The 15,568-nt window shown below is 42.9% G+C and overlaps 1 protein-coding gene across 1 annotated transcript in view; it reads right to left on the bottom strand.

Moving 5' to 3' along the window:
* LOC126260122 (estradiol 17-beta-dehydrogenase 2-like) overlaps positions 1 to 15,568 on the bottom strand; it is a 78,863-nt gene that overhangs the window by 10,459 nt on the left and 52,836 nt on the right. The window contains exon 4 of the mRNA XM_049957739.1: positions 11,998 to 12,180. Coding sequence (XP_049813696.1) covers positions 11,998 to 12,180 — 183 coding nt within the window. The remainder of the gene's footprint in view (positions 1 to 11,997; positions 12,181 to 15,568) is intronic.

Here is a 15,568-nt window from a genome sequence, read left to right as displayed (position 1 = left end):
AGAACTATCAGTTTAATAAGTCACAGCTACAGAATAATAACACGGATTCTTTACAGACGGATGGAAAAACTGATAGAAGCCGACCTCGGGGAGGATCAGTTTGGATTCCGTAGAAATGTTGGAACACGTGAGGCAATACTGACCCTACGACTTATCTTAGAAGAAAGATTAAGGAAAGGCAAACCTACGTTTCTAGCATTTTTAGACTTATAGAAAGCTTTTGACAATGTTGACTGGAATACTCTCTTTCAAATTCTGAAGGTGGCAGGGGTAAAATACAGGGAGCGAAAGGCTATTTACAATTTGTGCAGAAACCAGATGGCAGTTGTAAGAGTCGAGGGGCATGAAAGGGAAGCAGTGGTTGGGAAGGGAGTGAGACAGGGTTGTAGCCTCTCCCTGATGTTATTCAATCTGTATATTGAGCAAGCAGTAAAGCAAACAAAAGAAAAATTCGGAGTAGGTATTAAAATCCACGGAGAAGAAATAAAAACTTTGAGGTACGCCGATGACATTGTAAAACTATCAGAGACAGCAAAGGACTTGGAAGAGCAGTTAAACGGAATGGACAGTGTCTTGAAGGGAGGTATAAGATGAACATCAACAAAATCAAAATGACGATAATGGAATGAAGTCGAATTAAGTCGGGTAATGCTGAGGGAATTAGATTAAGGAATGAGACTCTTAAAGTAGTAAAGGAGTTTTGCTATTTGGGGAGAAAAATAACTGATGTTGGTCGAAGTAGAGAGGATATAAAATGTAGACTGGCGATGGAAGGAAAGCGTTTCTGAAGAAGAGGAATTTGCTAACATCGAGTATAGATTTAAGTGCCAGGAAGTCATTTCTGAAAGTATTTGTATGGAGTGTAGCCATGTATGGAAATGGAACATGGACGATAAATAGTTTAGACAAGAAGAGAATAGAAGCTTTCGAAATGTGGTGCTACAGAAGAATGCTGAAGATTAGATGGGTAGATCACATAACTAATGAGGAGGTATTGAATATAGCCGGCCGGAGTGACCGAGCGGTTCTAGGTGCTACAGTCTGGAACCGCGCGACCGCTACGGTCGCAGGTTCGAATCCTGCTTCGGGCATGGATGTGTGTGATGTCGTTAGGTTAGTTAGGTTTAAGTAGTTCGAAGTTCTAGGGGACTGATGACCTCAGAATTTAAGTCCCATAGTGCTCAGAGCCATTTGAGGTATAGAATAGAGTTGGGGAGAAGAGGAGTTTGTGACACTTTGACAAGAAGAAGGGACCGGTTGGTAGGACATTTTCTGAGGCATCAAGGGATCACAAATTTAGCGTTGGGTGGCAGCGTGGAGGGTAAAAATCGTAGAGGGAGACCAAGAGATGAATACACTAAGCAGATTCAGAAGGGTGTTGATTGCAGTAGGTACCGGGAGATGAAGAAGCTTGCACAGGATAGAGTAGAATGGAGAGCTGCATCAAACCAGTCTCAGGACTGAAGACCACAACAACAACAACAACAAGTTGATTTGTGATGGAGAATTCCCACCGTGGTTTAATAAATAAATTCGGAAAATGCCCGAGCACGGAGAAACTGTTGCACTCCAGGTTCAAAAAAGGGCGCACAAATGACGACAGGTAAAAGTTAGCAGAAATTTGTGCGTCTGGAAAAAGATCGATGTGCTGAGCATACAATATTCACCGTCATACGATAGGAAAAGGTCTTGCTGAGAACCCGAGAAAATTCTGGTCCCAAGTAAGCTTATTGAAGGCTTCTATCCAGTCGCTCGTCGACCAGCCTAGCGTGGCTGTAGAAAACAGCGAAAGGAAATCCAAAGCTTTAAATTTCGCGTTTAAGAAATCGTTCAGACAGGTGGATCGGACATACCGTCGATTTGGCGTTACAAGACTCCCGTATGGATGACATAGTTATAGGCTTCCCTGGTATAGTCAAGCAGCTGAAAGAGTTGAAAACAAGTCGCCAGGTCCGAATGGAATCCAAATTCGGTTTTAGAGACAGTGCTATACGACATTGGCTTCTTAATTAGCTTAACTCACAATTACTATCGTGGGGTAATTTTTGAGCACAGCATAAACATTATCTTATTTATTTCTGTAATGACGCCGCTCTTGTGCCAAAGATTGTATGTATTCTCTTAGAAGTCAATTGTTTTCAAGGAAACGCGTTAGTGCAAGTCGTGACATTGTTTGTTACAGAGTAATTGGATTTTGGGGTCACTGAAGACCGCAGGATAGTACTTACGTGCACATTATTTCTGAATATCCCACTGTGTTTTCTGAGTTGTGTGTGTGATTTTACAATGAGTAGTGAATCTATTCGCATCGACGGGCATGTTATGACGGCGGAAGAGGTTATGGACTATTTAGATAACACAGAAAATGAATATGCAGAATAAGAACGAAGCCAGGGGCATGCTTCCGATATAAGTGATTGTGAAAGTAAACACAGTGCTCACAATGAACACACAATAATTTCTCATTTGGATGTCTCAGAAGACGAAATCTCGGAAAATGATTACGGTAGTTAGTACTATGGGAAAAACAGGTTCAAATGGTCGCGTAACTTTTCCAGTAGTTCTAGAACGAGAAAATCTAATATTATTGAACAATTACCGGGACTGATTCGACCTGCTCAGGGAGGTAAGCCTTCTATTCCATTTGAAGCATGGTCTCTGCTTACTACAGATGATATGCTAAATACTACAGTAGGTCACACAAACGCACAAATTCCTAAAGTGAGTGTAAATTACGGTGTGACTGCGACTAGTGATGATCATGTGTCTCCAGAAGAAATGCGAGCTTTTTTCGGATTGATTGATCTCACAGGTGCTTGTAAATCTAATCATGAGAGTGAAGACCCGGTTTTTGCTACGGAGCTAACAGGAAGACCAATATTTAGAGCAACAATGTCCCAGGAACGGTTTCTTTTTCTTCTGTCTGTTATCAGATTTGATAGCCGAGCAACAAGAGAACAAAGAAAACAATCAAGTGACAAGTTGGCAGCTATTTCTGAATTGCTTAACAAGTTTACATCCAATTCCGCAGCAAATTAGAGCTGCTCACAATTTGCAACAGTTGATGAAATAGTAGTAGGTTTTCGTGGAATCTGTTCATTTAGAGTATATCTAAAAAACAAACCTCAAAAAATGAGTTAAAAATTATGTATTTGTGTTGTGCAAAATACTACCATCTGCTAAACGCTTTTATTTATTCAGGGAAGGCGACAACGCCAAATCCATCAAAACCAAGCATCCCAACACAATCTGTTCTTAAGCTGGTTCAGCCTATTGTTAAGACAAACAGAAACGTAAGTGGAGAGAACTTGTTCACCTCTGTAGAACTGGCTAGTGTGTTACAAAAGATTAGCCTGACATATGTCGGTACACTTCGAAAACAGATAAGTGAAATCCTGGCAGAATTCTTGCCCAACAAATCATATGAAGTGGAACATACAAAATTTTGTTTCACAAAGGGCTTAACAATGTCCCCAAGAAAAGTAAATCAGTAGTCATGCTATCATAAATGCATCATGAGAAGGACATTGATCAGGTGAGTGGTAAACCTGATATTATTCTATTTTACAATTCTACAAAGGGGGCCGCAGATGTTCTCGATCAGAAGTGTGCTCTCTATAAATGTGGAAGGAGATGTAAAAGGTGGCCACTAACCATATGGAGGCTGTAATGGATATTGCTATTGTTAACAGTTACGTAATATGGCATTACTCTAATCCTAACAGAAAGATGTCACGTTGTCAATTTATGAAAGACCTGTCAACAACTCTAACTGAAAAGCACATGAAACAACGTACTACTGTATGAATTCTATCAACACGTTTTAAAACATTAATTAGTTCAGCATTTCGTTTGGAAGAACAGTTCCAACCATCAAACCCATGTGGACCTAAAAAGCGCCAAAGATGTAACTTTTGCTCAAGAAATAAATGACAAAAAAGTGTAGGTGACTTGTTAAAGATGCAACAAATCTGTCTGCAAAAACCACTCTCAACAGAAGACATTATGTGTACAATGCAACAAAGAGTAACTTTATTACGAACAACAATACCTTAGAAATTGAAATTTTTGTGAAGTACAGGGTTATTACAAATGATTGAAGCGATTTCACAGCTCTACAATAACTTTATTATTTGAGATATTTTCACAATGCTTTGCACACACATACAAAATCTCAAAAAGTTTTATTAGGCATTCACTAATGTTCGGTATGTGCCCCTTTAGTGATTCGGCAGACATGAAGCCGATAATCAAGTTCCTCCCACACTCGGCGCAGCATGTCCCCATCAATGAGTTCGAAAGCATCGTTGATGCGAGCTCGCAGTTCTGGCACGTTTCTTGGTAGAGGAGGTTTAAACACTGAGTCTTTCACATAACACCACAGAAAGAAATCGCATGGGGTTAAGTCGGGAGAGCGGGGAGGCCATGACATGAATTGCTGATCATGATCTCCACCACGACCGATCTATCGGTTTTCCAATCTCCAAGAAATGCCGAACATCATGATGGAAGTGCGGTGGAGCACCATCCTGTTGAAAGATGAAGTCGGCGCTGTCGGTCTCTAGTTGTGGCACGAGCCAATTTTCCAGCATGTCCAGATACACGTGTCCTGTAACGTTTTTTTTTTCCGCAGAAGAAAAAGGGGCTGTAAACTTTAAACCGTGAGATTGCACAAAACACGTTAACTTTTGGTGAATTGCGAATTTGCTGCACGAATGCGTGAGGATTCTCTACCGCCCAGATTCGCACATTGTGTCTATTCACTTCACCATTAAGAAAAAATGTTGCTTCATCACTGAAAACAAGTTTCGCACTGAACGCATCCTCTTCCATGAGCTGTTGCAAACGCGCCGAAAATTCAAAGCGTTTGACTTGGTCATTGGGTGTCAGGGCTTGTAGCAATTGTAAACGGTAATGCTTCTGCTTTAGCCTTTTCCGTAAGATTTTCCAAACCGTCGGCTGTGGTACGTTTAGCTCCCTGCTTGCTTTATTCGTCGACTTCCGCGGGCTACACGTGGAACTTGCCCGCACGCGTTCAACCGTTTCTCCGCTAACTGCAGGCCGACCCGTTGATTTCCCCTTACAGAGGCATCCAGAAGCTTTAAACTGCGCATACCATCGCCGAATGGAGTTAGCAGTTGGTGGATCTTTGTTGAACTTCGTCCTGAAGTGTCGTTGCACTGTTATGACTGACTGATGTGAGTGCATTTCAAGCACGGCATACGCTTTCTCGGCTCCTGTCGCCATTTTGTCTCACTGCGCTCTCGAGCGCTCTGGCGGCAGAAACCTGAAGTGCGGCTTCAGCCGAACAAAACTTTATGAGTTTTTCTACGTATCTGTAGTGTGTCGTGACCATATGTCAATGAATGGAGCTACAGTGAATTTATGATATCGCTTCAATCGTTTGTAATAGCCCGGTATAAAGTAATGGCTGTTTACATTTCCCCTTTCAGAGATTAATTTGGACCTTAATCAACTAGGGCAGGCAGCTGAAGCAAAAAAGAAGAGTTACTACTAAAATGGCAAATTTGTTACTTTAAAATTACCTCTGCATTGAGAATTGAAAAAAAATGTAGACATTAAAATAAATATGTTTTTATGAGTTTCTGGGTTTCTTATACCTCATATTTAGGTTAAAGCAGTTGTAAACAAATTGAAATGAATGTATATAAAACAATTACCATGAACAATTGAATCAAAGTTAACGGAGATACTAATAATCATGATAGTCAAAAATATTGATAGTAACTCAGGGTTAACATCGGTGTGCTGCAGAGTTCTTTAACATATTCTCAGTTTGAATAAAATAAATTTCTTTCAGACGGAAAAGAAGGACGATGGAATTCCCTCGAACATGCACAGGTACTGCAACGTCGTATTTATTCGGCGATACCGGGCAGCGACTTTCAATTAAAATTTCCTCTCCTATACGGGAATTACGTAATGTGTATACGAGTACATGTTATTGAGCAGGAACAACCACAGACCGTAAGTTGTGCACGGATAGTCCAAGCGATAAGACGACCAATAGCATAAAACGGGAAATGCGGTTTCGAGTCCCAGCCTTGCATAAATTTTCACTGTCGTCACTACCATTTATATCGGATGGTTGTTCCTATTTCCAACTGCGGATACATTTCATGTACTATACGGGGTGTTTCACAATTCCTGTTACAGGCTTCTACGGGTTGTGGAGAGGATCGATTTGCAGAATGATCTGTAGAGGGTTAATGAATTGTGCAGGCTCTCACAAGGGCCCTGAACGTAAAGTAATTTTAATATGAAGCTTATGCATAGGAAAAGAAATGCACACCTATGCAACTACACTATTGATGACAAACAGCCGTAAAATATCTACGAGAAACTATCCCGAGTGACTTTGAGTGGAATGACCATATAAAAATAAAAGTAGGAAAAGTAAATGACAGAGGTATTGAAGGATGAATCATATGGAAATGCAGCTCATTCACGAAGGAAGTGACTTACAAGGTATTTGTTCGATCGATCCTTGAGTATTGTTCATTAGTCTGGGATGCTTACCAGATATGACTGACAGAAATATAGAAGATCCAAAGAAGAGAGGCGCGTTTTATCACAAGATCGTTTAGTCCGCGAGAGAACTTTACAGAGATGTTCAACAAACTCCAGTGTGGCAGAAGCTATAAGAGAGGCGTTGAGCATCATGGGGTGGGGGGGAGGGGGGGGGGTTGCTACTGAAATTTCGAGAGAGCGCTTACCGGGAAGAGTCAGACAACATATTACTCCCTCCGCCTACATCTCGCGAAGTGACCAAGGTCAGAAAATCCGAGATATTAGAGCTAATACAAAGGCTTACCGACAATGTTCTTCCTACACGCCACTCGCGAGTGGAACAGGGAGGAAGGGATCAGTTAGTATAATCAGAACTTCCCTCCATTACACAATGGTAGGTAGCTTGCGGAGTATGACGTAGATGTTGATGTAGATGTAGACTTGAAGGGAGACCGCGCCTCCATGTCATCACCGATTTCGTTCACATTTATAGAAGATGCGCAAATGAAAGAAGCGGTAGCTTCAGATGGCCAAGCATTGGAAAAAATAGCATTTTTGGCTCGAGTCCGGGGAGACATGAGCCATTTGTCATCGGAGTTTCCAGGCAGCGGCGGGCGCTGAGGAAAGGGTGCAGAACGGTAATCCGAAGGTTTTGAGAGCGAATTCCAATCCCGAAACTTTTTTGTAATTTTCACCGCAAATGAACCAAAATAATGCTTATATATTGTATTTATTCATATTTTCTATAAATGCATGAAAAGGGAAGGCACAGAAAATTTGAGATTGCAAATAAATTTCCAAGAAAGGATTTTACTTACAGCACACACGAGGAATCTGCAAATAACTTTTGCAGACGGTCTTCTAATTAAAATGCCCAACAAACAGGTACGTTGCGAATTCTCATTCGTCGATGTCGATCTAAATGCTCTTTTTAACGTCATGTATAATAAAATATTTACATTCGTATGCTACCTTGCTTGGTTACCGTACCATTTGACTTATAACCTAACCCTAGACCATCGAGGGGCAAAAAACGTTCTCGTGAGATGACGTGATATCAACAACGTAACTCTCTCGTCTATGATGCAATATGTTATAAAGCTTTCTGGAAAATTATTGCTAACAGTCTACATATGGCTACAAGAGATACTGTCCCATATGGACAGAGGATTCAAAATATGATGGACGAGTACCCGTCAAAGTGGAAAACTTAGAACAACCCCATACGAAGACTTATTGACGATGTATTCAGGCCCTACTTGCAGGAGAAAAAACTTCTTGTGTTAATTGAGTCGTGGGAAGGAGAAACGAAAACTCAATTATGCGACGAGATTTTTCAAGTTGATGAAGGATTGTTGCTGTGCATTGAGTGGTTCTTTGCTAGAACAAAACTGCATTGTTTATTTTTATAGTCAGATAAATAGTACGACCAAAACGCTTCAAAACTGCTCTTATCTCATTTACAGAAAAAAAGACATCACTTACCTAGAAAACTGGATCAAAATACATTCCACTGTACATCACCAGTTATCGTTGCCAATATATGGAAAAATAATGCGTTACGCGTGGTTTGCTGCTTAGATATGCTATGAGAGAGAACCTTTTATGAACGTAAGCCAAGTTTGTTTTTCTACAGCAACTTTAAAACAACAATGTAATGCCGCTTTTATAACGGATCCAAGATGCCGAGAAAGTTATTACTCCCCTAGTTTTACGATATCACCCGAGCACTTGTACGCCATCAACTGTAAAGTAATAAAAATATCTAATTTTATATACCAAGTTCTCGTGTAGAATCCTGTCCTGAAAATTTATGTGCAATCCCAATTTATCGTTCATCTTTCCTTTTGAAGCATTTTATGAAAACATTAAAAATACAATATACTGAACATCATTGAAGTTTATTTGCAGCATACGTAACGCAGGAATTTAAACATAAATATGTTTCCACAGGACGACTCGACCCCAAGACCCTTGGATCACACTTTCCGTTGCCCTAAACGTAACCAGGAAACTACGGTAACGAAATTAGTTCACGTCTCCTCGAACCCGGGCCACCTGGAACTCCCATCTCTGTCACATATCTGACCTAGCGCTGTATATACCACAAATTTGAAGAGAATCGGACATGATAAGTAGGTGCGGTTCCCTTGTTAGTTTACAAGTTTTGGTAAGGAATCGAAGTCCGGAAACGGTCCTGTTTGTACATAAAATCAGTGTGAAAATTGAATCACTTTGAACTCCCCCGTTTCACAGTACACACACATACTGAGAAGAGGGCGCCTTCGTCAGTCCTTGTTGTAATTATGATTTCACACACCATTTTCTTGCGACTACAACGACTGCGAGAAACTGGTACTTAGGCTACTAGGAGGGTTGATTTTGTTGCATCACGGACGCGCCGAACTCTCGACTCTGAAGAGGACGTCCTTTGACACGAAGAAGAGACTCCGACTTTGTGTTTGCGAAACATTAGCCATACCATGAAGTTCTGCAGAGCACACAGATTAGGGCTCATTGTCCCCTTTGTCTGCGTACTGTGCAGCGGGAGATTTGAAAGTGATCAGGGTTTACATCCAAGCACCAAACGGTACATTTCCAATGATCGGTTTTATTATGAAAACTTTATGTACCAACTACCGAATACAACACCTATAAACCTGCGGTAGGAACTGTGTAACACTGTGAATGCTCCTTACTAAAAAACCATACCCAGCAGATTTCGAAATAAATCAATTTAACGTAATTACGAACTACTGACTTGGCGACAGGGTGGTGCTTTTGTCATGGCAAAACTCAGTTACATGTTCCGCGATCTGCTGGCGTCGAGTGACAGAAAAGAAAATACGTAACACAAAATGTGCACAATCAATCTGGGCCGGCTGGGAGTAAGACGAGCGAATGTCTGGCATAAAAGAAAATTAAATCCTAAGGATGTGTGTATGGTCTTGTGTGCGGGCGTGAGTATGTGTTCAGCATCTCCTCCTAAAACACTGAATCGATTTCAACAAAATTTGGTACACTTACTGCTCGCTATGAGAGAATCAGAAACAGCACTGTCTGTGTCAGAACTGAACTCGCATAGGAGCAGGGATATGGTCAAAAAAAGTTTTCGTATCTCTGAAATATAGGCTGCCCTCCATGACAGGCATGTTGTGTGAGTAGTATTGGCATGCCTTACAGGTGCTGCACATGCTGATATGGACAACTGAGCAGATGGGGGGGGGAGGAGAGGAGATGGATTAATGGGAGAGGGGGAAAGAATGAGGTAGACAGGTAAGGGGGGAAGAGGAGATGGACAGAGAGAGAGTGTGGAGGAGGCTGAGATGGAGGGGCAGACAGAGTACATGGATAGAAAGAGTGGAGAGGGGGAGGTGGAAAGATGGACAAAGGAGGAGGTGTGTTGTGTCAGTAATATCATCATATTTTGCAGGGACTACATCTGTGGAAGGACATAGCTGAGCAGTCAAGGGGGGGGGGGGAGGAGATGTATAGAGAGAAAGGGAGAATGAGCTGGACAGAGAAAGAAGAGGAGAAGATGAGCAGATAGTGAGTCAGAAGGAGGAGATGGACAGAGAGAGGTGCTAAGAGGATATACAGGGTGTTGCAAAAAGGTACGGCCAAACTTTCAGGAAACATTCCTCACACACAAAAAAAGAAAATATGTTATGTGGACATGTGTCCGGAAACGCTTACTTTCCATGTTAGAGCTCATTTTATTACCTCTCTTCAAATCACATTAATCATGGAATGGAAACACACAGCAACAGAACGTACCAGCGTGACTTCTAACACTTCGTTACAGGAAATGTTCAAAATGTCCTCCGTTAGCGAGGATACATGCATCCACCCTCTGTCGCATGGAATCCCTGATGCGCTGATGCAGTCCTGGAGAATGGCGTATTGTATCACAGCCGTCCACAATACGAGCACGAAGAGTCTCTACATTTGGTACCGGGGCTGCGTAGACAAGAGCTTTCAAATGCCCCCATAAATGAAAGTCAAGAGGGTTGAGGTCAGGAGAGCGTGGAGGCCATGGAATTGGTCCGCCTCTAGCAGTCCATCGGTCACCGAATCTGTTGTTGAGAAGCGTACGGATACTTCGACTGAAATGTGCAGGAGCTCCATCGTGCATGAACCACATGTTGTGTCGTACTAGTAAAGGCACATGTTCTAGCAGCACAGGTAGAGTATCCCGTATGAAATCATGATAACGTGCTCCATTGAGCGTAGGTGGAAGAACATGGGGCCCAATCAAGACATCACCAACAATGCCTGCCCAAACGTTCACAGAAAATCTGTGTTGATGACGTGATTGCACAATTACGTGCTGATTTTCGTCAGCCCACACATGTTGATTGTGAAAATTCACAGTTTGATCACGTTGTAATGAAGTCTCATCCGTAAAGAGAACATTTGCGCTGAAATGAGGATTGACACATTGTTGGATGAACCATTCGCAGAAGTGTACCCGTGGAGGCCAATCAGCTGCTGATAGTGCGTGCACACGCTGTACATGGTACGGAAACAACTGGTTCTCCCGTAGCACTCTCCATACAGTGACGTGGTCAACGTTACCTTGTACAGCAGCAACTTCTCTGACGCTGACATCAGGGTTATCGTTAACTGCACGAAGAATTGCCTCGTCCATTGCAGGTGTCCTCGTCGTTCTAGGTCTTCCCCAGTCGCGAGTCATAGGCTGGAATTTCCGTGCTCCCTAAGACGCCGATCAATTGCTTCGAACGTCTTCCTGTCGGGACACCTTCGTTCTGGAACTCTGTCTCGAAACAAACGTAACCGCGCCACGGCTATTACCCCGTGCTAATCCATAAATCAAATGGGCATCTGTCAACTCCGCATTTGTAAACATTGCACTGACTGCAAAACCACGTTCGTGATGACCACTAACCTGTTGATGCTACGTACTGATGTGCTTGATGCTAGTACTGTAGAGCAATGAGTCGCATGTCAACACAAGCACCGAAGTCAACATTACCTTCCTTCAATTGGGCCAACTGGCGGTGAATCGAGGAAGTACAGTACATACTGACGAAACTAAAATGAGCTCTAACATGGAAATTAAGCGTTTCCGGACACATGTCCACATAACATCTTTTCTTTATTTGTGTGTGAGGAATGTTTCCTGAAAGTTTGGCCGTACCTTTTTATAACACCCTGTAGGCAGTGTGGAGGATGATGAGATGGACAGAGAGAGAGTGGAGGAGGATGAGATGGAGAGAGAGATTGGGAAGGAGGGTTATGGTGGAAGAGGCTGGAGAGAGAGAGAGAGAGAGACAGCATTTTGGTGGTGTAGATATCCAGCAGTTATTCGCAATGGGTTCGTTGGGTCAGATCGAGGCTACATAGTGTTGGGATGCAAACCAATGTTAGGCCAGTTAGTGGCGCTACGCTACGAGCTCGCCGCAGCTGCTGTGCTGTCGTTTTCCACCGCGGTGGTGTACGTACCCAGGGGACTGGCGACGGTGACGATGCGGCCCTTGGCCTGCCGGATGAGCGGCAGACAGGCCTGCGTGACGCGCACCACGCCTACTGTGTTGACGGCCAGCGTGCGCTCGAACGCCTCCAGGGGCACCAGCTCTGCCTCCCCCCCGTCCGACACCCCCGCGTTGTTCACCAGCGCCCACAGCTCTGCGGAACACACAGTCAGTCCTCACTCAAGGCTTCTGCCGATCTGCAGGGCCACTCTGAGCAACCAATAGCGAAGCCATTTCAAGGTTAATCTCTTACGACACTGTAGAGTCTTAGTGTTACGACCATATCAACAAGCGAAATATTATGATGATTCATCATCACGAAATGAATACCGGCTAGGGTCGTTGCGCGTCCATGAACAGTAGGAGAAGTATGTAAGCAGAGTCGAGGAGATTGGGGAATCACTGTAACGACGATACGGGTGACAAATGAGTAAACAAAAGCGACTTTGACAGAGGGCAGATTGTTAGGTCCTGGTGGCTGGAACGAGCATCTCTGACACGGATCAGCTGTTCGGTCGTTCCTGGGCTACTTTCGTATCTACATCTACATATTTACATCTAAATATACACTCCGCTAGCTACATGGCGGTGTGTGGCGGAGGGCACTATTCGCGCCAAAGTACCACTCGCGGATCGCGCGAGGGAAAAGCGACTGTCTGAACGCATCTGTACGATCTCTAATTGCCCTTATCTTTGAATGGTGGTCATTGCGCGATATGGAAGTTGGTGGTAATTACATATGCTCTACATTCTCGGCGAAGATCGGATTTTGGAATTTAATGAGCAGCCCCTTCGTCCGCAGCTCGTGGTCGTGCGGTAGCGTTCTCGCTTCCCGCGCCCGGGTTCCCGGATTCGATGCCCGGCGGGTTCAGGGATTTTCTCTGCCTCGTGATGACTGGGTGTTGTGTGATGTCCTTAGTTTAGTTAGGTTTACGTAGTTCTAAGTTCTAGGGGACTGATGACCATAGATGTTAAGCCTCATAGTGCTCAGAGCCATTTTTGAGCAGCCCCTTCCGTTTAGCGCGTCGTCTATCTGCAAGTGTGTCCCACTTCAATCTTTCTGTGAGATCTGTAACGCTCTCGCGTACAGTCACGAATCTTGCCGCTCTTCTTTGGACCTTTTCAATCTCTTGAATCAGACCCAACTGGTAAGGGTCCCATACAGACGAACAATACTATTAAAAAAAAAGTTCAAATGTGTGTGAAATCTTATCGGATTTAACTGCTAAGGTCATCAGTCCCTAAGCTTACACACAACTTAACCTAAATTATCCTAAGGACAAACACACACACACACACACACACACACACACACACACACACACCCATGCCCGAGGGAGGACTCGAACCTCCGCCGGGACCAGCAGCACGAACAATACTGTAAGACTGGACGAACTTAAGTATTGTAAGCAATTTCCTTTGTTGAAGGACTGTATCGCTTCAGAATTCTACCAATAAACGGCAATCTAGAGTTCGCCTTACCCTTTACTTGTGTAGTCTGATAGTTCCATTTGAGATCATTTCGAATAGTCACACCTAGATTCTTGACGGATGTTACCGCTTCCAAAGACTGGGCATTTATTTTGTACTCGTAAATTAATTGGGATTTTCGCCTTGTTATACGCAGTAGGTTACACTTACTAATATTGAGAGATAACTGCCAGTCATTACACCAAGCATTTATTTTCTGTAAATCCTCATTGATTTGTTCACAACTTTCGTGTGATACTATTTTCCTGTAGACTACAGCATCATCGGCAAACAGTCTAATGCCGCTGTCAATACCATCAACCAGATCGTTTATGTAAATCATAAAAAGCAGCGGAACTATTACGCTGCCCTGGGGCACACCTGATGTTACGTTTGTTTCTGTTGAACTCTCCCCATTCAGGACGACATACTGCTTCCTGTCTGTTAGAAAACTTTCTATCCAACCGCATATGTCATAGGATAGACCGTAAGCGCGCACTTTTTATAGCAAGCGGCAGTGCGGAACTGACTCGAACGCCTTTCGAAAGTAGAGGAATATGGCACCAACCTGGGAGCCGGTATCTAAAGCCTGTTGTATATCATGCATAAAGAGGGCCAGCTGTGTCTCACATGACTGCTGTTTCCTAAAACCGTGCTGGTTTCTGCATATGAGCTCCTCAAGAGTCTAGAAAGGTCATTATGTCTGAACACAAATTATGTTCCATGATTCTACAACAAATCCATCTCAGTAAAATTGGCCGGTAATTATGTGCATCCGATTTCCTAACCTTTTTATAGGTTGCTATGACCTGGGCCTTCTTCCAATCCCGTGGAACTTCCCGCTGTTCCAATGATCTCTGATAGATGATGGATAAGAATGGTCCTATATTTGTAGCATAGTCAACTTAAAATCTTAAGGGGATACCGTCTGGGCCAGATGCCTTCCTGGCGCCTAAGGATCTTAACTGTTTTACAATCCCAGATACACTAAACACTATGTCAGCCATCCTTGCGTTTGTTCGATAATTGAAAGGGGGAATAGTGCTGCAGTCCTCTACCATAAACGAGTTTTTGAAAGCTGGGTTTAGAATTTCGGCCTTCTGTTTATCATCATCCGTTACTTTACCCGTACTGTTAGCAAGAGAAGGTATTGAATTATTTGTAGTGTTCATAGATTTTACGTACGGCCAAAATATTTTGGGGTTATTTTTAAAATCTACACATAAAATATTGCTTTCAAAATCGTTAAAAGAATCTCTCATTGGCCTTTTGATAGCTGCTTTCATTTCGCATAATTTCTGTTTTTCATCGGGGCAGTGACTACGTTTAAAACGACTGTGCAGAATTCTCTGCTTACTCAGCAATTTCCTAATATGTTTACTGAACCAATGTGGATCCTTTTCCTCCCCTACATTTTTGCTAGGCACATATTTCTCTAGCACAGGGTGGCCAATACCTTCAAATTCCGACCAAAGGTGCTCAATAACTTTGTGTCCCGCGGTGAATGCTTAGAGATGACTATGAAGATATTCATTAATGACACTTTTATTTGCTCTCCCAAACAAGAAAACTCTGCGCTGTTTCTTTGGATTTTTTGCAGCTTCCGCTGACATAGAAGCCACAACGATATTATGGACGCTAATACCTTTTTCTAGATTAACTTCCTCAAAATGATCAGGTCTGTTTGTCGCCAAGATATCTAATATGTTCCCATCTCGAGTTGGTTTTGTAAGCAATTGCTCAAAGTTGTATGTTGAGAGCGCTCCTAGAATAACTTCACACGGGTCTTTGCTTCTGCCCCCTGTGATAAACGTGTATTTTTCCCAGTCAATGGACGCCAGATCAAAGTCTCCACCTATAACTAATGCATAATTTGGATATTTATTTCCTATGTACTCAAGACTTTCCCTGAAACGTTCTGCGACGTTTGTTGCGGATGCTGGTGGTCTATAAAAACATCCTAATACAATGGTCACTCCTTGTCTGATTGACAGCTTTATCCACACTATTTCAAAGCCCGACCCAGTATCGATTTCAACTGCGTTTCAACAGCTTTTAACTGCAATAAACAC

The sequence above is a fragment of the Schistocerca nitens genome, chromosome 1 (assembly GCF_023898315.1).
Source record: "Schistocerca nitens isolate TAMUIC-IGC-003100 chromosome 1, iqSchNite1.1, whole genome shotgun sequence".
In the NCBI taxonomy this organism is placed as follows: domain Eukaryota; kingdom Metazoa; phylum Arthropoda; class Insecta; order Orthoptera; family Acrididae; genus Schistocerca; species Schistocerca nitens.
This window is presented reverse-complemented; position numbering and strand designations above follow the sequence as displayed.